The 21,775-nt window shown below is 48.6% G+C and overlaps 2 protein-coding genes across 2 annotated transcripts; one reads left to right on the top strand and one right to left on the bottom strand.

The window, feature by feature from the left end:
- The first annotated feature begins 1,082 nt into the window (after positions 1-1,082).
- TOR2A (torsin family 2 member A) lies at positions 1,083-7,925 on the top strand. The gene is made up of 5 exons (XM_036750257.1): positions 1,083-1,332; positions 4,365-4,630; positions 5,559-5,734; positions 6,415-6,542; positions 6,878-7,925. Exons 1-5 carry the CDS (start codon positions 1,179-1,181, stop codon positions 7,126-7,128), a joined length of 975 nt encoding a protein of 324 aa, XP_036606152.1. The 5' UTR covers positions 1,083-1,178; the 3' UTR covers positions 7,129-7,925.
- A 36-nt stretch (positions 7,926-7,961) lies between these two features.
- Positions 7,962-21,172, bottom strand: TTC16 (tetratricopeptide repeat domain 16). Its single transcript, XM_036749861.1, has 13 exons — positions 20,688-21,172; positions 20,234-20,324; positions 19,689-19,832; positions 19,148-19,248; positions 18,922-19,048; positions 16,918-17,132; positions 15,487-15,734; positions 13,855-13,996; positions 11,525-11,690; positions 10,893-11,032; positions 10,396-10,607; positions 9,516-9,647; positions 7,962-8,271 (listed from the first exon to the last, which is right to left on the bottom strand). The coding sequence occupies exons 1-13, from the start codon at positions 20,852-20,854 to the stop codon at positions 8,231-8,233; spliced, it is 1,926 nt and encodes a 641-aa protein (XP_036605756.1). The 5' UTR covers positions 20,855-21,172; the 3' UTR covers positions 7,962-8,230.
- Between the last annotated feature and the right edge of the window lie 603 nt (positions 21,173-21,775).

Below are 21,775 nucleotides of genomic sequence, written 5' to 3'. Positions count from 1 at the left end.
CATCCCAATATCATTGAATCAAACCCATGCACTCTATCTATGTAGATTCCTTTCAACTACCCTAATAAAGTTCTTAGGAGTTACATGTATCATTTTCCCATAGAGGAATGTAAACAATTTAACCTTCTTTAGTCCCTTGTTATTTCTGTCTTTTTTCTTTTACCTTTTTATGCTTCTCTTGAATTTTGTGAAAGAATGCCAAATTTTCTATTCAGCTCTGGTCTTTTAATCAGGAATGCTTGAAAATCCTCTATTTCATTAAATATCCATTTTTCCCTCTGAAGAATTATACTCGGTTTTGCTGGGTAGGTGATTATTCCTTGTAATCCTAACTCTTTTGCCTTCTGGAATATCATATTCCAAGCCCTCTGCTCCTCTAAGGAGGAAGCTGCTACCTATTGTGTGATCCTGACTGTGGCTCCAAGCTATTTGAATTGCTACTTTCTGGCTCCTGGGAAAAAGTATTTTTTAAAACAACTATACAAATATTAAATGACTTATTTGATTCTCACAACAACCCTTGGAAGTAAGTGCTCGTTTTATCGCCATTTTACATTTGAGGAAACTGAGACACGTTGAGGTTAAGCGACTTGCCCAGGAAGCCTCTGAGGCAGGACTTGAAGCCGGTCTTCCTCCTCCGGGCCACCTAGCTGCCGAGATCCACACCGAGATGCACACCGAGCTACTATTAATTTTTTGGCTGCCATTCACCCTTCTGACCCTTATGGACAGTTTGCAGTCTATCGTCTGGAGAAAGGAGGCTTCCCCTCGCCCCCCGCCCCCCCCCCCCCCCCGGCAGGTTGGGCAGTGAAACAGCTCCCCCTGGTGGCCGCTTCAAGGCTCTGCCTGCTCGACCGAGGCATCCCGGAGCCTTCCTGGCCTCCTCCGGGTCTGTTTCCTCATGTGACACTCAGAAGATCCCTAATCCCCGCATTCACCCTAGGACTATCTTCCCGGGGTGGGCTCTGGTTTCTGTCCTGCCCCTAGGAGAAAGGGGAGCAGGGGGCGGGCCCGATCCTGGACCCAGATGAGGGACAGCCCCGCCCCTCCTCTCCCCGCGGTGCACTCTGGGAACTGTAGTACAAGTAGTAGAGGGACAGGCGGGGAGGTCTGCGTCGTTGGTGGACGGGGCGGGGCTGAGGCGCCGCGGCCCCGGCTCGAGCTGTTGCGGGTCGGGGATGGCGGAGGGAGTCGGTCCTGCATGGGCCAGACTGCTCTGGTTCCTCCGGCTGCTGGGGCTGGTGTCCGCCGCGGCCGCCGCCTGGGACCTGGGCTCGCTGAGCTGCAGTTTCCGCGCCTTCTGCGAGTGCGACTTCCGACCCGACCTCCGGGGTAAGCGCGGGGCCGGCGGCTGCGGGGCGGGCGGCTGCGGGGCAGGGCACCAAGGCAGGGCTGAAGGGCGGGCGGCTGTGGGGCTGGGCCCCGGGTGCAGGGCTGCGAGGAGGGCGGCTGCAGGGCAGGGTTCCGAGGCAGGGCTACGGGGTGGGCGGCAGGGGCCAAGGGCCCGGAAGCCGGGGGGTCGGGGGCTTGGGGTCCGGCTCTGCGGGGCAGGGGCCGTGGGACCCGGATCCGAGGCTTGGGGGCTGCTGGCCCGGTGCTGCTGAGACCCGACTGGGTCCGGGCGCTAGGGGCTGGAGAACGTGGGGGGTAGGCGGGACCAAAGGGACGGGGACAGGGGACTCAGGGAAAGGGGGTCAGCCAGGAGCAAGAGTTTGGGGACTGGATGTGGGATCGCGGTTGGAGAGGCTTTAGGACCCGCTGAAAAGAGGCTGGATTTGGGGTTCCCGGAGGTGGATTCTAGTTCTGGTCTGGCTAACGATGCCCTATGTAACTTTAGGCAAAATGGGACCGATGTCCATTGGAACAGATGTTCTCCAGGAGCCTTTCTAATTCTGAACCCTGTGACTGGGGCCCCGGAAGAGGTTGGGGTAACTCTTTAGCAAGGGCAGACCAGGAGTCTAAGGCCAGAGGGAGAGACAGGCTCCTCCTCTTCTCCCATAACCATCAATTAAGGAGTCTTGTGGATTTCACCTCTACATCTCCTGCATCCATGCCTTCTCTCTCACATGGCCACTACCGCTTTGATTCTGGCCTCCTTCACCTCTAGCCTAGGCTACTCCACCAGCCTCCTAATTGGACTCCCAGCTTGTAGGCATTCTCTCCATCCCTCTCCATCCATTCTCCACATAGCTACTTTGTAAAGTGCAAGGTGATCCATGTTACTACCCTGTTCAGGAAGTTCCAGGGGCTCCTTCTTGTCTAGGAAAAAATTTGGACCCCATAATGTGATATTTAAAGCGCTCAACCTGGCTCCTGTCCACCTTTCCACATTTATTGCATGCTACTCTCTCCTTATGCACTTTAACTGGCCTTACAAACAGAAGTGTTTCCTCATCTCCAAACCCAGAATCCCGAGGATCCCTAGCTTCCTTCATGGCTCAGTCCCTGTGCCAATCCCATGACTGTGAGAACACTCTCCCTCCTCAAATTATCCTGTATATATTTATCTATTTATGTTTCAGCTGCTTGCCCCCTCCCCCCTCCAGCAGAATTTAAGCTCCTTGACCAGGGACCATTTCTTGTCTCCCAGGCTCCTAGTGGTGTCCTGCATAGAGTAGGTGATGAATTAATGCTTATTGGATTATGTTCAATTGGTTGGGATTAGGGCTAAAGCTGGGGAAATAGACCCTTGGACTGGAAAAGAGAGGGACTTGATTGGAGTCAGTGATTGGAGGTTTTGGACTAGTGAGAAGGACTGAGGACTGGTGAGTAGGAAAGGCTGTAGTGAAGGGTACCTGAATTGGGAATTGGAGGCCTTAGGGACCAGCGGAATGGAAATAGACAGGGAGAGTAGGAGATTGGACTGGACACAAGGAGGACTAGAATGAGGTGAGGAGGAGAGCAGAGCTGTAATGCTCCCGGGAGTGGAGATGCAGTTAACAAGGAACTATAATGAGGTAGTATATCATAGGGCAGCTAGGTTGGTGCAGTGCGTAGAGCACCATTCCTGGGAGTTCAAATCCAACCTCAGACACTAGCTGTATGACCCTGGGCAAGTCACTTAACCCTGTTTGCCTCAGCTCCTCACCTGTAAAATGAGCAGGAGAAGGAAGTGGTGAACCACTCCAGTATCTTTGCCAAAAAAATCCCAAATGGGGTTACAAAGTCAGACAAGACTTTAAAAAAAAACAAAAAACAAAAACACATCATAGTGGATAAAGACTGGTACTGAGGGCCTTGAATTCTACTCCTGCCTCTAATAGCCACATAACCCAGGGCAAGTCATATAACTTCTCTGAATTTGTTTTCTCATCACAAAATGCAGGTTTTATAGTGCCCCAGAAAACTCTCTAAGATAAGCTGTAGAGCGTTGCTGATCTGTGTTGGTAGGAGCCTACTCATTGATGGGCTCCTATGCTGATAAAATCATAAATCCAGATGATCTCCCCTCCATCCCACCCAAAACCCCCAAAAAGTGACTAACAGTAGCATCTACCTCAAAGTGTTGTTATAAAGATCAAAGGAGATCATGTCAAGTGTTCTGCAAATGTTAAAGCACTATATGAGATTTCTTAAGATTTCGGATTGATTGGGAAATTGGGATTGAGTCACAGAAATAAGGAGGACTAGAGAGGCCCCCTCTAGCTGGTGTTGAGAGTCCCTGTTAGTTTAGCTAATCTGTTAGTTTCTGGCAGGTGACTTTGAGGGAAGGGGGTCTGTGAGTTTGGATGGGGATACTAGGCCTCTGAGAACAAGGCATTGTAAAGGTGGTAATAAACATTGAGTTTAGGACCTAGTATAGACAAAACATGCCGGCCAATTGGTTAATTGTTGACAAGCTAGTATCCGATGACCTATGGAAGGCTCTGTTTTCTTCAATATGCTTGTCAGTGGCTCATATGTAAATACAGACAGCTATCAAATTTGTGTATAACATGAAGATGGGAAGGATAGCCAAAATGCTGGATGACAGAATCAGGATCTAAAAAGGAGCATGGACTAAAACCAATAAAATGAAATTTTACACAGAAAATGCAAAGTCTTGCATTTGGTTCCAAAGAGCAAATTATCAAGTACAGAATAGGGGATTTGACTTAGCAGCAGTTCATAAAAAGATTTTGGGGAGAAGGTGGGTGTTAATTGACCACAAGTTCAGGGAGGCTGAGATATATTATCCAAGGGGCTTTGTTTTTATGTAGATGGAGGAGCCAGCAAGACCAGGGGGTCCCTGTGGGGACAGAGGAGCCAGGTCATTAGATCCCCTTTCTGGGATTGAGATCCCTCCCTTAATCAGAGATCCCCATGGGGACCAAGTGAGTGTTCCCCTGCCAGCCTACCTGGAGCCTCTTTTTCCTCTTCTCCAGGCCTAGAGTGTGATTTGGCCCAGCACTTGGCCGGGCAGCATCTGGTAAGACAACTGGTAATGAAGGGGCTGAAGGCTTTTGTGGAGAATCCTGCACCAGCCAAACCCCTAGTGATGTCCTTCCACGGCTGGACTGGGACAGGAAAATCCTATGTCAGCTCCATGCTGGTCCAGTACCTGTTCCGAAACGGGATGGCCAGTCCTCAAGTGCATCATTTTTCTCCCATCATCCACTTCCCCCATGCAGACCAGATAGAGCGCTACAAGGTAAGCCATTCACCAGCCCAGCCTTCCTTCCACCAGGAGCAGGCTGAGTGTCGGGGGCCCAAAGCACAGAATGGGAAATCAGCTGGCTTATGGCCACAGAGCAAGTTGGGAGTTTGGTAAGCCTGGGTAACAGCTGGGTCTCCTTCCTCTCTGCCTCTAAATTAGCCAGCCCTTGTCCGATCTAATTTCAATCTGGGTGACAATACTTACTGGCATTTTTGAATATTTATTAGACACTCCCAGGGTGTGGTATTGAGTGGGGTCTATAGTATAATGGAAAACTGAATTTGGCGTCAAAGGACCTGGGTTTGAATCCCAGCCCAACTACTCACTCCCTGTATGACCTTGGTAACTCATCTTTCCCAGGCTTCAGCTTCTATACATATAAAGAGAGGGGGCTGGACCCCCTCTGACCCTTCTTGCTCTGAAGCTGCGATTTCATCTGTGGCCTGTTCCTCTAGGACACAGTGCCTGTGAGCTTAAGGACAGACATTTGGGCTGTAGGTTTTGCTCTTAAGCACAGCTTGCACCGCTACCCCTGGCCAGCTGTCTCGTTCTTGTGGCCAAGTGACCCTTCTTCCTCAGTTTCATCATCTATAAAATGGGGATAAGGCCTGCCCATTTGTCCAGAGAGTCAAGGGAGAGGATGAGCTTTGAGAAGAAAAAATCATTATTAAAAAGTAGTAAGAGGTTGTAGTATAATTAGTGAAAAAGTGTGAGTCAATACAAGCCGCCCACCAGCCGTGGGACATCATTGACAAGGGCATGTGCCAGTGAAGGCAGCTCTTCCCTGGCAGGTCTGAGGTTCCTGCCCTGGGGAGCTTCTGTCCTCTGAGGGCAGGGCACACTTCTGCCTCACACTGGATGGACTCAAGGGTCTCCTCTCTCTGGCTTTTTCTCGCCCTGCCCCCTCCTCTTCCTCTTACAGAGTGACCTAAAGCAGTGGGTCTTGGGGAACCTCACAGCTTGTGGCCGTTCCCTCTTCCTCTTCGATGAGGTGGACAAGATGCACCCAGGGCTGTTGGGGGTACTCCGTCCCTTCCTGGGACCTTCCTGGGTGGTCTATGGTACCAACTACCGAAAAGCCATCTTCATCTTCCTCAGGTAGGGAAGGGACTTCTTGGGGTGGAGCTGGAAGGGTTGGGTTCTGTTCTCCCAGCTGTCAGTGCTGGTCTGTAACAGCTGTCCCACCAGTCTGAATGAGGCTTACCCTCAGAACCAATTACATGATGCCCATAGAAATGGCAGGACAACTCCTCAGGGCCCTTGAACCCTCGTTATAGACACATCTTTATACACAGTGATGTGTTTATCCTTTGAAGATCTTCAAGCACCATATTAACCTAATCTTGTTTCATCTTCATGGCACTGATAAATGAGAGAGCAGGTAAGAATCCCCTTTTATAGAAGGCAACACTGAAGACCTGGGTTCTGGTACCAGGACTGGGTCTTTCTTATCACCGCTAATAGCCTCAGTTTCCTCACCTGAAAAATGGCAATCATGCACCCATCCCTGTGGCCTGCCTTCCTCACCAGGTTGTTGTGAGGATCAAATGAGACAAAGGGTAAAGTCAGCTCTAAAGGACTATTTGGACACATTTGATAATTATTATCCTAAGGCTAAAGACAAGTCCTAAGGTGAGAAGATGCTTCCCTCAAACGTTTCACAGAGTCTGGGGAAGAGCTAGCTTTCAGACCTGTGTCCATGTACTTTGAGATGACAGCCCGCCTCCCTCCCCCACCCATCTGATCTGTGACCTGCCTTTCCTGCTTTGGGATTCCAGCAATGCTGGTGGGGAGCAAATCAATCAGCTAGCACTGGATGCCTGGCGTGCTCGGAGAGACCGAGAGGAACTCCAGCTTGGGGATCTAGAACCAGCCATCTCGAAGGCCATCGTGAACAACCCCCAGCGTGAGTCCTCTGCCTATCTATCCACTCACCCCACTTTCCTGAGGCCCCATTCAGAATGGAAGTCAGAGCTTAGAACTGGAACAGCTCCAGCCACTCAGGCCTCAGATCTCATGTCCTCATCTTGTATCCTTGAAGGAGAACTCAGGACCTAATGCCACACCCCCCCCTCCCCAAAGTGGCCCAGCTCAGCCCTCCATTCACTTTGGCTCAAAGCCAAGAGTACATCACCCTGTTCAGTCAGCATAGTTCCCTTCCTGTGGAGTGTTCTAGGCCTGTACCCTCGGCTGATGACTTCTCTCCTGACCCCCCTCTTTTTGCTTCTCCCTCACCCCTAGATGGTTTCTGGCAGTCCGGAATTATAGAAGACCAGCTCTTGGACTTGCTGGTCCCCTTCCTGCCCCTCCAGAGCCACCATGTCCGGCACTGTGTGACCAATGAACTGGCCCAGCTTGGCCTGGCCCAGCAGCAGGAGGAAGAGGTGATCCAGGCTGTGCTGGATGGAATTGCCTTCTTCCCTGAAGAGGAACAGCTTTTTTCTTCCAATGGTTGCAAGACTGTTGCTTCTCGAATCACCCTCTTCCTATGAGTGGGCAGGAGCAACTCCTTTTCCTCTGCTCTCCACCCCTCCACGTATTATCAAGGAACTGCCTGGGAGCTTTGGTCCAGACTTGCTGCTGGCAGAATGACCTTTGTCCCAGGCCTTCTGGACAGTGTAAACAGGGCAGGCCTGGCAGCCCAGGGAGCAGAGGGCTACAGGCAGACAGGCAGTTCTAGCTTCTGCCACTTTGGGTACCTTCCAGACTGATGGGACGGGGAGATTTGGATGTTGCTCTGCTGGTTTGAGAACATCTTGGCCTCACTTGCCTTCTTGTCCCTCCTCAAACTCCACCTCCCCCACACCCCCATGCCCAAAGCTCCCGGACAGAACACAACTTCATCTGAGCCAAGTCCAATTCCCCTTCTCCCAACCCAAATCTGAGCCTTATTTTAAATTGATGCTGTGATTTGGTGACTCAGGGACCACATATGTCAGTCATCTTCCCTACCCCTACTAGAGGCTTGCAGGACCCCCTGGGAGGTTCATGTTCTCCTCTCCAGTCTCATGAAGAGGTCAGCTTCCCCCTCACAGAGACACAGACACAGACACACACACAAACACCCTTTCTCTCTTCCCCTGTTCCAATTTCCCCATTGCCTGGGGGAACAACAGGAAGCCAGGGAACTTAGTAAGACCCAAACATCTTCCCAGCTTCCCACCCCAGCAGCCACAAAGATAGAGATTCTGGGGCTACAAACTTTGCTCTTTAACAGAGCCTGCTTTAAATGTTTTTAATTTTGTAATGAAGAAAAGGGGGAGGATACAAAATAAACTTATTTAAGGGACCAGGGAAAGCATATCTAAGTGTTTATTGCCTCGGCTGGAGAAATCCTGGCTCTATTTAGAAAGGAGGCCAGGGGCAAGAAATGATGTGTATGAAGACAGGCTGAAGGCCCAGGGCAGGTGGAAAAGGAGCTGAGGGATTTCCTTCAGTGTCAAGAGGTCTATCTCATAGACCTACCCTTTTATCCCCAAAAATGCAAGGGTGGACATAGACGGTGCCCACCTGTTAGGATTGGGGAAAGAGAAGCCAGGGCCGTCAACATCCTGGTTCAGGGAAAGGCCATTGTGCTTTTGCCTTCACTTTGGTCTATGTGGCAGCAGTCTTGGCCTCCAAGGAGGGTGTCTGCCCTATGAAGACATTAAAGTATGTGAAAGAGGGCTGCCTCCTTGCAGATGGTGGTCAGGTTAGTTCCTAAGAGGGAGATATTTCTGTTTGAGCCTAAGGCCTCATCAGGCCTTAGCCTCAGGAAAAGCCAAGTCCTCTGGTTTCCTTTGGGGCCTCGGTGTCCTTCGGGCCTTGAGCTTGATTTTCCTTGCCTGACCTAGAGTCGATTTCCAGGAATTCCCGTCATAAGTTGAGAAGAGGGCTGGAAGACCCAGGAGTCCTCACTGCCAGCTCAAAATACAGATACTGCACCAGTTCCAGAGAGTGCTGATGCAGGATTATGGAAAGGGTAGCTATAGAAAGGCCCTGAGTCAGGTCTAGCCTCCCTGTTTTACTACATGGCTGACACAAAGGGCCCTCGCTGGCTTTGGAGTCAGGAGGCTGGTTGGGTTCAAATTCTCATTCTGACACTTACTAGCACTTACTCTGAGTCTGTTTCCATGTTCGTCAAGCAAAGACAACACTTGCACCACTTACCTTAGAGGATTGTAGATTTAAGAGCTGGAAGAGATCTCAGATGCCATCTAGTCCTATGGCCTCATTTTATAGATGAGGAAACTGAGGTTAAGATATCTGTCCAAGGTTCCACTATTAGTGTCCTCTGAGTCCAGGTGTGCACCCTCCACACTGCAGCATGCCCTTTCTTGTGAGACAATGCAGCAGAGTGGACAGAGCACTGGACCTGGGATATCTCCCTTCTCTGGGCCTCAATTTCTTCATCTGTAGAATGGGGAAAGGATCCCTGCCTTGCCTCCCACAGAGTTATGGTAAGGATCAAATGAGACAGCACACATCAAAAAGCTTTGTCACTGAAGGACACCATGCAAATGTGCTCTATTAGTGTCCTCCATTTCACTGCACCATTGTGGTCTGGGGATGCCCTTGGGGACTTGTGCTAAGGGCCCACTGACCACATACTTTGGCAGGTCAGGTACAAGTCTGGTGGCAAATGGTACTCCTGAGGACCAGCCTGGCTACAGGCAGAAAGGCCTGTGGTGACAGAAGGGCTCCATCCACCTCACAGCACTATCATTATATATGAGCGTGCTCACTGCAAATAGGGAAACTGAGGCCTGGAGATGAGAAGTGGCATATGCAAGGTGACTCTGAAAGGCTAGAAATTTGTTAAGCCTCTGTCTGCAGGAGGAAAGGAGCCCAGAGCTCATTCTCCTCCACCTAGTGAGGAAGACGCAGGTTCAGAACTTACCAGGAGAAGCTTGGCCCATTGAGGGGCTTCCAGGCTGTTCCTCTTGACTCGCTGCTTGCTCTGTGTTGTCCTCGATCAGAGTCTGATCCTTAAGGAACCACAGAATCTCAGGGTTGGAAGGGACCTTGTAGACCAGTTAGTCCCAACAACCCTCTTCCCCCAGGCAGTAAGCATTTCACCCTTTGCCAGAGGCCACTCCCTCATTTTCCATGGCTGGATAGCTCCATTAATTTGGAAGCTTCCTTGTCTAGCTTAAATTAGCCTCCTTATAACTTTCAAACATGGATCCCAGAGTAAGCTGTATCCTCCCATGTGACAGCCCTTCAGATATTTAAGGTCCTCCCACCAAGTCCCCAGCTAAGTCTTCTCTAGGCCAAACAGCCTTTTCTTTTTCAATCCTGTATAGCATTTTTTTGAGGCCTTTCCTATCCTAGCCACCGTCCTTTCAATGCACCTCTCAAGGATCTCCGATTCTGCAAGTGTGTCTGCTTAAACTTGGCCCTTGCAGGTGGAGTTTAAACTGTTTAAAACTGTGACTGAGTAATAAACTGTGATTTAGTAGATGCAGTGTTTTGAGAATGCCACATAGGCTAGCTGGTGGTTAAGCTGTTCCAAACTTAACTAGACCAGTCCTTGGATGACAGGCAGGCAAGGCTGCTGCTGGGTCTATATTTGAAGTCTTTCCAGCTTGGCAGATCCTGCCAGCAACAGCCCGAGAGAGCCCGGTGTCACTCCACACCATGAGCAGGTAAGAGAGTGGGATGTTGGTGGAGTCTATCAATATCCCTCTTAAGATGAGGCCGGAGCCCTGAAGCCTTAACGGTGTGGCCCTACCAATCCAATCCTAGTAGGATGTTAGAGCTGGGAAACAAAGGTTATCTTCCCTCCAGGGGTCTGAAATCTATAAGGTGTGAGGTCCCAGGGAGCAAAGCCATCCAACTTCCTTCCCTTGCCTGGATCCCTGACGTGGGAACCACAGGAATGTTGTCGGGGAGCCCTCTCTCTCCAGAGTAAGGGGCCTGCTCTGGAGTGGGTATGGTGTCTGGCTTCTCATTCACATCTTTCTCTGTGGAAGCACCCTTGTTCAAGAGTCTGCAAAAAGGGAAAGGTCAGTGATATGAAAAGAGTTTAGTGGACTTCTCTTCCCCACTCACAATCAGCCTGGGTGTTTGAACCAAATTTCACGTGGATAAACATGGAGTACGATGGGATTAGCCCAGCAACTCAAGTCTTTATATGTCCCAGAGATGCCTAACCATGAGCTCAGAACCCGGTTTTCTTCATCAGGAAAGCTAATTCCCCCCTTCCTCCACTTTTACACCACCACCTTCCCATATAGCATTGCCCTCTGGGTAAGTCCCCTGAGAGGAATCTGACCCCAGGATATTCTGGGGGCACTGGAGAAGCTGGTTCTTCATCGCCCTCTCCAGGAGGGTTTTAACCATCACCATTGTCTTGCTGTTCAGCACGGACTTTGTGGACTGGCCAGGAAAGAGGTTCGCCATCATAGGAACCAGCTGTGAGGAAGAGAGGGAAGGTGAACCAAGAGATCCAGATTTGGGATCCCCAAGTCTAGCCTTGGGAAACTGGACTCTTCCTGCATAACCTGTGAAATTAAAAGAATAATCCTTCATAATCAGGTGTTACTAGAACAGCCAAGGTTCTGTGGCCATGGATAACATCTAAAATCTATAGGAAATGCAAAATCATTCTAGTAACTAGTCTCCATCTTTGTTCTCCCCCTAATCAAAATTGCTATGAAGGAGTGAAATGTTTTCCCCCTCAAATTTTCACAAGACACCTTTCCTACATCTTTTCTTTATTACTCATACACTTATTTAGATATAGGTCATGCCCCCCACTTAAAGTGTAAGCACCTTATGGATGGGAATTATATAATTTTTGAAAAACCTTTGTATCCCCAGGGCCAAGTACAATGCCTTATGACTTGTTTGATGAAGACCACTGAATTGGGCCAGGTTGAAGGAAGGCAGGTGTGCACAGCCCACCTGGGGGTGTTTGGGGTTGAGAAGCAGCAGAGTAGCAACATCTTGCCGAGCCCCAAAGATATCCTGCAGCATTAGGCGGCTCCTGGCACGGAGGAGGTACAAGTTTGCCCTCTCTGGGTTGTACTCGATGGCTGAAGAGAAGTGTTTTTCGGCCTTGTGGTATTGTCTAGAAATAGTAGTAAGAATCAACCTTTGTGGGAGCCAATGGAACCATGTCTGAACCCACACATGAAAACTAATCTTAGTCCACATGCTTTGGGCCTGAAAGAGGTCTGGTGTGACTAGGAAATTGTTTTAGGCCTAGCAGGCAGCTCCTTCCTTCCTGGCCCTCAATCCAAAAATCACCATCAGTAGCAGCATCACTTGACAGGTAGCAGAAAAACTCATTTCATCCTCACTTTTTATATTTTGTCAATATTTGTTCTCAGAGATATGGTTTTTCCTCTGAGAAATGCTTTAGCTGCATCCCAGAAATTGTGGTATATAATCTCATTATTATTCCTTTTCACATCATTATAAACTATTTCTACGACTTGTTCTTTTACACACTTATTAGTTAGGATGTCATTATTTAGGATGTCATCTTTGGTTTGTGTTCTCTATATTGATTATTATTTTTATTGTGCTATAATCTGTAAAGGATATGCTTAGCATTTCTTAAATTTATTTATAAATCCTCTCTGCCCTTAGTACATGGTCTATTTTTGTAAAAGTTCCATGTGGTACTGAGAATATGTATATTCTTTAATATTCCCATTCAGGAAACACTTTAAATCTTGCAGCTCTAATTTCTCAAACAGTTTGTTTAGTTCCATATTTTCCCTTTTTGTTTATCTTTCTGTTAGGTCTGTGCACAGCTCTGAGAGAGGAACATTAAAACGGCAGCACAGAAAATACGTTTTCAGACTTGGTCAATGTATTGATCAATATGCTGATCTATTTTGCTTGACTGTACTTATCTGTTATAAGGAAGGACTCTTGGTCAGGGAGGAAACATGGAGGATTGACAGTAATATAAAGAAATAAAAAAAAAATTAAAACATGTTAAAAGGAGGAAAAAAGGAAATGCATGGGATTGAGAGCTGGGAGACCTGGGTTCTACTCATGGTTCTGCCCATAATTCTGAGCAAATCTCTTCCCTTCATTGAGCCTATTTTCTCTCTGAAATGAATCGGTTGGATGGGATAATCTCTAGGGTTGCTTTCAACTCAATGGTCCCTAAGTTTTTTATAGCACTTTCTGCCACATGAGTTCAGAAACATTTCTCATATATCTTCTTTTAATCTCACATTGACTTTGGTGGGAGGGGAAAGAGTCAATGAGCACTGCTCCAATTTGTGTATTTGTTTTATTCCCCCTATTAATTCAATTCAAAAACAAATATTAAAAATTTTGCCTACCGTATGCAAAGCACTGTGCTGGACAGTGAAGACGTAAAGACAGAAATGACACGGGCTCTACTCGTGAGAAATTTGGAATCCAGTGATGGTAGTGGTGAGGGGGGCAGGGAAAATAAGTACATACACATAAACTATACTACAGGGAGTTCGTGAAATATTTGGCAAAGGAGAAATTCAGATAGAGTACCAGGAGAAATTTTAGGGGAGTTTCAATGAAAACTTCATGGAAGATACTTTGAAGAAAAGGAGAAACTTCAACAGATGGAGATTTGGGAGGGGGGTAAGGAAAACAAGAAGCCGTTCTGCACGTGAACAAATAGATTATAAACTCCTTGTGGGCAGGGATTGTGTGATATCTCATCTTTTGTCTTCCCAGCTTCCAGCAGAAGGCTTTGTACTTTGCTTAATTAGACCACAGATTTAGAGCTGAAAGGGACCTTAGAGGCCATCAAGTCCGGCCCTCTCATTTTAGAGATGAGGAACCTGAGGCTTAGAATGGGTAAATGCCTTGTCCATATTCACCCATTAATAAGTCTAAGAGGAGGGATCTGAACCCAAGTCTTCCTCACGCCAAGTCCTGCACACTCTCCAAATTAACTGAACTAGAAAAGCTGAAGCTTAGGGTTTCCCAAGTAGGTATTGAGCACCTTTGCTGGAAGGGGTGTAGGATGAGAAGGGGAGATAGGAGTCTGCAGAAGGCAAGCTCTGGGGCTGCCATGTCTTAAGAAGCAGTAATTGGAAGCAACTAGAAGTCACTCTACTGAGAAGTTGGCAGGTGCAGGCAGTGGCTCAGGCCCCCTGCAAAGTCTGCCCAGGTATTTGCCTGGCTAGTCTAGTGTCAGGCTGAATCACCCTGGAGAAAGGGCTTGTGAAGACCCTTTGGTCAGTGGCTCTTCCTCGAGACTCATCATTACAGGTGCCCCCACACACCTCAGCTGATGCTTGCGAAGCCCCAGCTTCTCCTGAAGCATTCCCATGCGGTACCGAGCACCCTGGTCCCCAGGGGACAGGGCCAGTGCCTCCAGGTAATCAGCCTCAGCAAAGGCCAGCTCTCCAAGCTTGAAGAAACAATCTAGGAGGGAAGGCAGAGAGGAAAAAGGGGGAAACCATGTGGCTTCTTTGTCTGACCCAAGCCCCACCACCTTCCTCCTCATTGGTCAGTGAGGTCTGGTCAGTTCTTCCACTCACTAGCCTCAGACCTTCAGCATTCTCTACTTAGCTCCCATCAGAGATTCTGCTCTCCTCTGCCCAGTGCCCAGTTTGCCCACCCCTTCACTGGCCACAGGAATCATCCTTAGGGATTTTGTAACCCCTCTGCTGCCCCCCCTACCCAGATTCAATCCAAGCTTAGGGGGCTTGGGCAGATCCAGCTGGGAAATAGGACAAGTGTAGACTGTGGACTTGTGAACATGTGTGAGCACATGTGTCTGAGCCTAGCCCCATTTCCAAAGCCAAATACCACTGATTTGTTGATCATCTGTTGTTTTGTACTGTCCGTGTCTCTTCCTTCTATTAAGGCAAATAATGAAAATCTGTACATGTGAGAGGCAACTGACAAAGGGCTGGCCTTGTGAGGCAAGAAGATCTGGGTTCGAATCCCTTCCCTGACCCATCCTGGCTGGGTGACCTCTCAACGCCCCAGTCTAATCTATAAGATTATAAATTGCAGAGCAGGTACCAATCCATATTAGCAGAGAGAATTTTCTTCTTGTGAATCTCACCTTCTGGGTCTGGGTACCTTCTTTCCCCTCTAAACACCTCTCCCCATATCCCCCTTAGCCCCCAAAGATGGATGTTGTGGTAAGGGATGATGAAATACTAGTACTCTGGATCTCTGATTTCATTGTCTGGGCCATCTCCACAGATGCAAATTGCAGCCTCTCTGTGACTTAGTGAATAGACTCTTTGAGAGAGGCCACCCTGGGGTGGCCACCCTGGTCAGAAGCCTCTCCAAAGCTTAGCAAGGCTGGTGCCCAGAGGATAGGCATAGCCTTAGAGCCCCGGGGGAGTAGGGGGAGGCACAATCTATCAGTTAAATCCCCAGCAGTGTGACATTAAGTACTATAATTCTGAGGAGGGGGGAAACCAGAGGTTACTTGGGGAGGTTTTCCCTAGATGAAGTAGAATATGAGCTGAACCTTGTAGAACTGGTAGGATTTGGAGAAGCAGAAGGGAGAGGGAAGGGCATTCCAGGAGAGGAGGAAGTCATGAGCAAAGACAGAGGTAAGGATGAACTCCAGGAGTGAGATGTGAGGGGATGGGCCTGGCTAGAAAGAACAGGGATGTGGGGGGGAGACAGCTAGCTATTGGAATCCAAGAGTTCAGTCAGCAGCACGCAAGATACTTGGACCTGGGGCTAGAGGACCTGCATCTGGAGCCCTACTCTGCTGCTGCTATATCTAAGCTGCAGAATGAGAAGGGACCCAAGGACCCCTCAGGTCCCTTCCAACTCTCCACCCTCTGAAGCCCTTCACATGCCCCTGTATACAAAATGAGGTACCTCCCCTGGCCCTGGCCCCATCCCACCCCCACCCCCCAGAAGGATCATCAGGACCTACTCACCCCCTCTATTGATGTAGATGCCCTTCTCTCTTTTTTCACCCCGTAGGGCCTTGTTGAGGAGCAACACGCCTTCTTCATAGGCACCCTTGGTATAGCAGAAGACTGCAAAGTCATTGTAGGTGAGCAGCAGCTGGCGCTGGGCCTGCCTGGAGATCTCGTTATCCTCATCATCCGGGCTTAACTCCAGGGCCTTGAGAAAGTCTTCAATGGCTGCATCAAAGTCTCTAAGCCTCCGAAACAGAGTGCCCCTGGGAGGAGAGGAGGCAGGAGGTCTGGCTCACCTCAGCCATCAGGCGGCAGGAATACCAACCCTAACAGGCCCTGGACTTAAGAGTCAGGAAGACTCCAGCCTTTGAAACACACCAGCTCGGGGATCCTGGGCAAATGACTTAACTGTGCTCAGTCTCACCTTCCTCATCTATAAAACGAATAGCAGCATCACCCTCAGGGGCTTGTTGTGAAACTACATAAACTTGGCAATGAGACCCAGCAAATTTAAGTCAACCAGTCAACAAGCAGTTATTTTGCCAGCTCATACTAGATTACAGATACTGTGCTGGCCACTGGGAATACAAAGACAAAAAAAAGAAACACTCGGCGCCCTCAAGATGCTTATATTCTGTGGAGGGTGCATGCGTGCGTGCGTGCGTGCGTGTGTGTGTGTGTGTGTGTGTGTGTGTGTGTATGCAGGCGCGTGTGTGGTGTGTGTGCATGTGTGGTGTGTGTGTACATGCAGGCGCATGTGTGGTGTGTGTGTGTGTGTACATGCATGTGCATGTGTGGTATGTGTGCATGTGTGTGTGTAAGACCAGGGGAAAATAACATGTTCACATATAAGTAAATGCAAAGCATATGCAAAGTAAACACAAAGTAATTAGGAAAGACTTCATAAAGCACTAGATAAATGCCAGCAAATGTTACTGGCAGTGAGGTGGCAGAATCCTACTTACTAGCCATGTATAGTCCCCCTGATCACTGTCTGCCTCGGTTTCTTCATCTGTGAAATGGGAATAATACCTATCTCACAGGGTTATGATGAAGATAAACTGAAATATTATTTGTAAAGGACTTTACAAGGGTTAAAGTGCTGCATGTGAATGCTTGCTACTATTGTGTCATTTTTTCATTTATTATTTGTCACTCAGTTGTTTTCCATCACATCTGATGTCGTAACCTCTTTATGGGGTGAGGATTTTCTTAGTAAAGATACTGGAGTGGTTTGTCGTTTCCTTCTCCAGCTCACTTTATAGATGAGGAAACTGAGGCAAACAGGGTTAAGTGACTTGCCCAGGGTCACACAGCTAGGAAGTGTCTGAGGCCAGATTTGAACTCGTTTTCCTTATTCCAGCATTCTATCCACTGTGCCACCTAGCTGCCCCTTTTACTATTTCTTATGTTATTTATCATTTATTACTACTATTGTAATTGTACCTGAATAAGTAGTAGCCAGGGTCCATTGGGCTGTTCTCGATGGCACAGTTGATTCGGATCAAAGAATCCTCCAGGCTCCCCTTCAAGGCCATGACCACTGCTTCCTCCCGGGCCTTCCTGGCCTGGACCAATAATTTCTCCAGCAGTGTGTTGGCCTCAGGGTGCTCAGGATTAATGGTGAGGGCCCGGTGCAGATCCTGATAACACTGATTTGGCTTGCATCAGGGGTGGGGAGTGAGGCAAGAGGCAATAGTTAGAACTGCTCCCCTGAATAGTCAGGGATCTCTTCCCCCTACCCCAGTTTTGTGTCCTTTGTGTCCTGACCAAAATGCCGGCAGGGCTAAGTCACAGACATAGCTTCATCCTTGACAATTCATGGGTAAGAACGATGGCTAACATCTACATGGCTCTTTGTTAGAAAGTGCTACTATTACTGTTCAGCCATTTTTCAGTCATGTCTGACTCTTTATGACCCCATTTGGGGTTTTCTTGGCAGAGATAACTGGAGTGCTTTGCCATTTCCTTCTCCAGCTCATTTTACAAATGAGGAACCTGAAGCAAACAGGGTTCAATGACTTGCCCAGGGTTACACAGCTAGCAAGTGTCTGAGGCCAGATTTGAACCATAAAGTGCTGTATATATGTTATTAATCTTTACAATGACCCTTTAAGGTAGGTGCTATTATAATCCCCAATTTACAGATTAGAAAATTTAGGCAGAGAGCGGTTAAATGACTTGCCCAGGGTTATACAGCCAGTATCTGAGGGAACACTTGAGCTAGGCTGACTTCTGGCCTAACACTCTAGCCAGCCACTGCACCACCTTGCTTTCTGTCTCAGGATGAGGCAAATCAGAACCACAATGAGCTGATTCATCAGAATGTTAGGGAAGGATGGCACCTTGGAGACCATCTAGTCCCAGCACCTTGGTTTTATAAAGAAAGAACTGGGGAGCAGCAGCTTGCCCAAGTCACACGGTGAGTGTGGAACAGAGGCAGGGCTAGATCTGGGGGTCCTGACCCCTGGTGCAGCAAACTCTAGCGCACCTCAGACCACAGCTCACTAACAGTAATTTAGAAATACTCCACTAGGCAGTGGAAACATCACTGGACTTGTCAGAAGTCTGAAGGACCAAGGATGAATCCAGCTGTGTGATCCTGGGCCAGACACCCCATTTCTCTCTGCCTTAGCTTCCTCATCTATAAAATGGGGATCATTTTTGTTCTACTTCTCTGAAGATTATGATGATTAAAGTGCTTTGTAGATCCTGAAAAGGTAAGCTATAATTTTGGAATCATTCCTGACTCTCTTCTCCTTCATTTTGGACATTCACCCAGTGGCCAAATCTTGTCACTTCTACTTTCAGATCTGTTCATTAGCAGGGCCTCCCACTCTCCCACTCTATTCCAGGTCTCATTCCTTTCTCAATAGCCCTACTGCAATGACCTCCTAATTGGACTCCAAGCTTCAATTTCTTCCCTCTTTAGTCCTTCATTAGACTGTGAGCGCCAACTGTATTTTTTGCCTTTCTTTTTATCCACGGTGCTTAACACAGTGCCTGGCTGTACATAGTAGGCACTTGATAAATGCTTATTGACTTGAATTCCTCTACATAGTTGTCAAATGTTTCCAAAGTACAGGTCTGACTATATGTCACCCCCTACTCAAAAGCCTTCAGTGGCTCCCTCTTGCCTTCAGGACAAACTATAACTCCTCAGCCTGGCATTTAAAGCTTAACCTTATTTGATATTACTACCCTTTGAGACATCTACATCCTGAACTGTCTGAGGCTGGGGTGGGGCTGAGAGTAAAGCTGGGGTCCTGAGGATTGACTACCTTAACTTTTCCAGAAGAATCTGGGAACAAGAGTCCTTGGACTCCCTGCCCATACTAACCTCTGGGGGCCGAGCGCCACTCCCATCCAATCCTAATTATGGAGGTGAGCTCAGGGACTGAATTGTGGTCCCATCTTGCCTGCTGAGGAGGGGGTTGGTTTGGGTTCTACCTTTAGGAAGTAGTTATAGAGTCGAGCACGGAGGATGTAGACATCAGGGTTGGAACTCTGTTTCAACTCTTTTGTGACCATCTGGAGGCATTCTTGATGTCGTTTCATGGCCAACAGGCAAGCGATGCTAGAATGAGGTGGAGAGAGGGTGCCAAGGTGAGGGAGACCTCCCTCTCAGCCTTATTCTCTACCCCTTCCCCTCCAGCCCTTAAGGCCCCAGGGTCACCTGCGGAAGCGGTAGGAGGGCTTATGAGGCTGCAGCTCCGAAGCCTGGGTGAACAGGTCTAAGGCTTTCATGTATGCTTGTTGTTCAAAGAGACACTGGCCCTGGTGGGGAGGCAGGCATCCACAGGTGGCTCTAATCCCCTCCCAGGCTGTTAGGACAGCTGGCTATATACTGAGAGGTGTGAGAGATGCAAGAGGAGAGAGGAAGAAGCAACGGAGAGACAAACATCGAAAGGGACAACAACTCAAATGGGGAGAGACAGGAGACAGAGGAAGAGGCCAGAAAAGCTAAAAGAGACAGAAACGAGAAAAGATAGGAAAGGGGAGAAAAAGAAACAGATGTTGGCACGGGAGAGAGAAAAACAGACTAGGAGAGAGATGGGGAGGAGAGAGTGAGAGGTAGAGCCACCAGTGGGATAAGCACAGCAGATGGTCAGAGACAGACTGAGCCAGGAAACCTCAAGTCCTTGAACTCCCTCTTCCCCTCTGGAAGGGGACAGAAGAGGTGGTTCCCTAGCCCCCAACAGTACTAAGCAACTCACCTGCAGGTAAAGGACAAAGCAGAGGCGCTCCATAAACTGCGACCGGTGTGGGGCTAACAAGGCAGCCTTTCGAAGGTTCTGGGCTGCTGAGGCAAAGTCGCACAGCTGGAGGTAGGCCTCTGCCCGAAGCACATAAGATTCCACCTGTGTGGCAGGGGTGGAGAGGGAAGACACCCAGGGAAAGCTAGTTTTTACTTGGTCCAGGCAAGTCTAGTCCAGCCCACCCTGCAAAATAAGCACCAGGCTCACTGAATCTCAGATAAAGAAAGGATCTCTGAGATCCTCTAATCCAAACAAGGACTGGAGGATTTGTCAGGAGGTGAAACTGAAGTCCAGTAAGGGGAAGTGACTTTCAGGTTAGAGAATGAGTGTCCATGTAGAAAGTACCAAGGAATCCATGGGCCCAATGGGGGCGGCACCAAGAAGGGGGATTATTCTTTGGGTTTGGGGGAGGCCTATCACCCAATCCTTGGCTGGGAGGGGATGGCAAAGGGGGTTGTGGGGAGGAAAGAGGTTTTGCTCTCTGCATTGTCTCCCATTCTCACCAGCTGGGGATTAAGGTTGATGGCTTTGGAGAAGGAGAGAACAGCCTTTTCCCACTCCCCTTTGGACATGGCATCCTGCCCATGTTGAAAACTGTGGACAGATTACCAGGCAGACAGGTGGGTTGAGAGTGACGGGTCAGAGAAGGACCAAAAGGTAAAGGGCAAAAGCGGACAGTGTTCCTCAGTCTAACATGATGGGGGATTCAGGGAAGGAAGGGCTGGGCAAAGGGCTTCCTGGAAGAAATCATAAAATCATGGAATTTGGGGTGAGAAGTACCTTCTGGCAGGTATTATCCCCATTAACAGATAAGGAAACAGGTACAGAAAAGTGTCTAAGGTCACACAGCAACTGGTAAGTAAATCTTAGACTAGGGTTTCATGAGATCTGGATCCCCAGGAGATATGGGCTGGGAGCAGGGAGGAAAAAGGGGGGAGGGGTAGAGGCCACACTTACTGCTCTTTGATCTTGTTTGGCAAGAGAAGGCCCCTGATTGACAATTTTCGGGGTTCAAGTCCCCTGAAAACAGTGCTGGTCCCAAGGAGCCGAGTCAAGGTCGGGTCCTCTACCTCTTCCTCACATACCTTCTCCAGTGCCATAATGCCGGGGATCCTGAGAACCATAGAATCTTAGAGGCTGAGATCAGCTGGACTTTTCAGCTTGGCATTCAAGGCCTTATCATCATCTGGCCTTAGCCTACCTTTCCAAAGCTTCAGAATCATAAAATATTAGAGCTTGAAGAGATCAGCGCTAGCTAGTCCAAGTGATTTACGTAACAGAGGAGGTAACTAAGGTAAAGTGGGGAAAGGAGTCTCTCGTACACCCAGTCAGTGGCAGGGACAAACCTGAACTCAGGTTTCCTAATTTCCAGCCGTGGACACCTTGCTTGGTCTTCCCTGCTGCTCACTTCTCGTGCAACTCTGGATATTCTTTTCTGAGCTCTCAGGACCCTTGACAACAGTCCCCAAAGCCCTTTCCTCATTAAAGACACCACCTCAACGCTCTACGAGAGTCTCCCTGCCACAGGGTAGTTAGTTAGTTACTAAGCAACTGGGACAGAAGGCCACGCCCCTCCCACTGGCCACGCCCCCGACTCTGCTCTCCAAGAATTCTACGCCTTCACCGATAATAGCAACTAAAAGGGCTTGCAAAGTAACCCGCAGAACACTTTGTATACACTTTTTAGGCTTCACTCTTTTCATATCTCAGTTTCACCCGTTATAAAATAATAAAAGAGATTTAAATTCGTCTTCCTCAGTTGTGCACATACACACACTCCCCCCAACCCATCTGGTAATACAGATTCAAAAGACCCGCTGGCAGTGCGAAATACTATTCCAGTCCGCGGTTGCAAATGAGGGCTGGCATCAGTGAATCGATAAACATCTTAAAGCGCCTACTAAGTGCCAGCTCAAGTTAGGTGCCGGAGGTACAGGATCAGAAAGGAAAATGTTATGGCTGCCCCGAGGTGCCCTCGGGGATCTCATAATTCTGTCGGGGGAATATTCCTCCAGCAAACATGCCACTGGCAGAGCTTGGAGGCA

The sequence above is a fragment of the Trichosurus vulpecula genome, chromosome 3 (assembly GCF_011100635.1).
Source record: "Trichosurus vulpecula isolate mTriVul1 chromosome 3, mTriVul1.pri, whole genome shotgun sequence".
Taxonomy (NCBI): Eukaryota; Metazoa; Chordata; class Mammalia; order Diprotodontia; family Phalangeridae; genus Trichosurus; species Trichosurus vulpecula.
The sequence above is the reverse complement of the archived record's forward strand: the minus strand, read 5'-3'. Positions and strand labels throughout refer to the sequence as shown.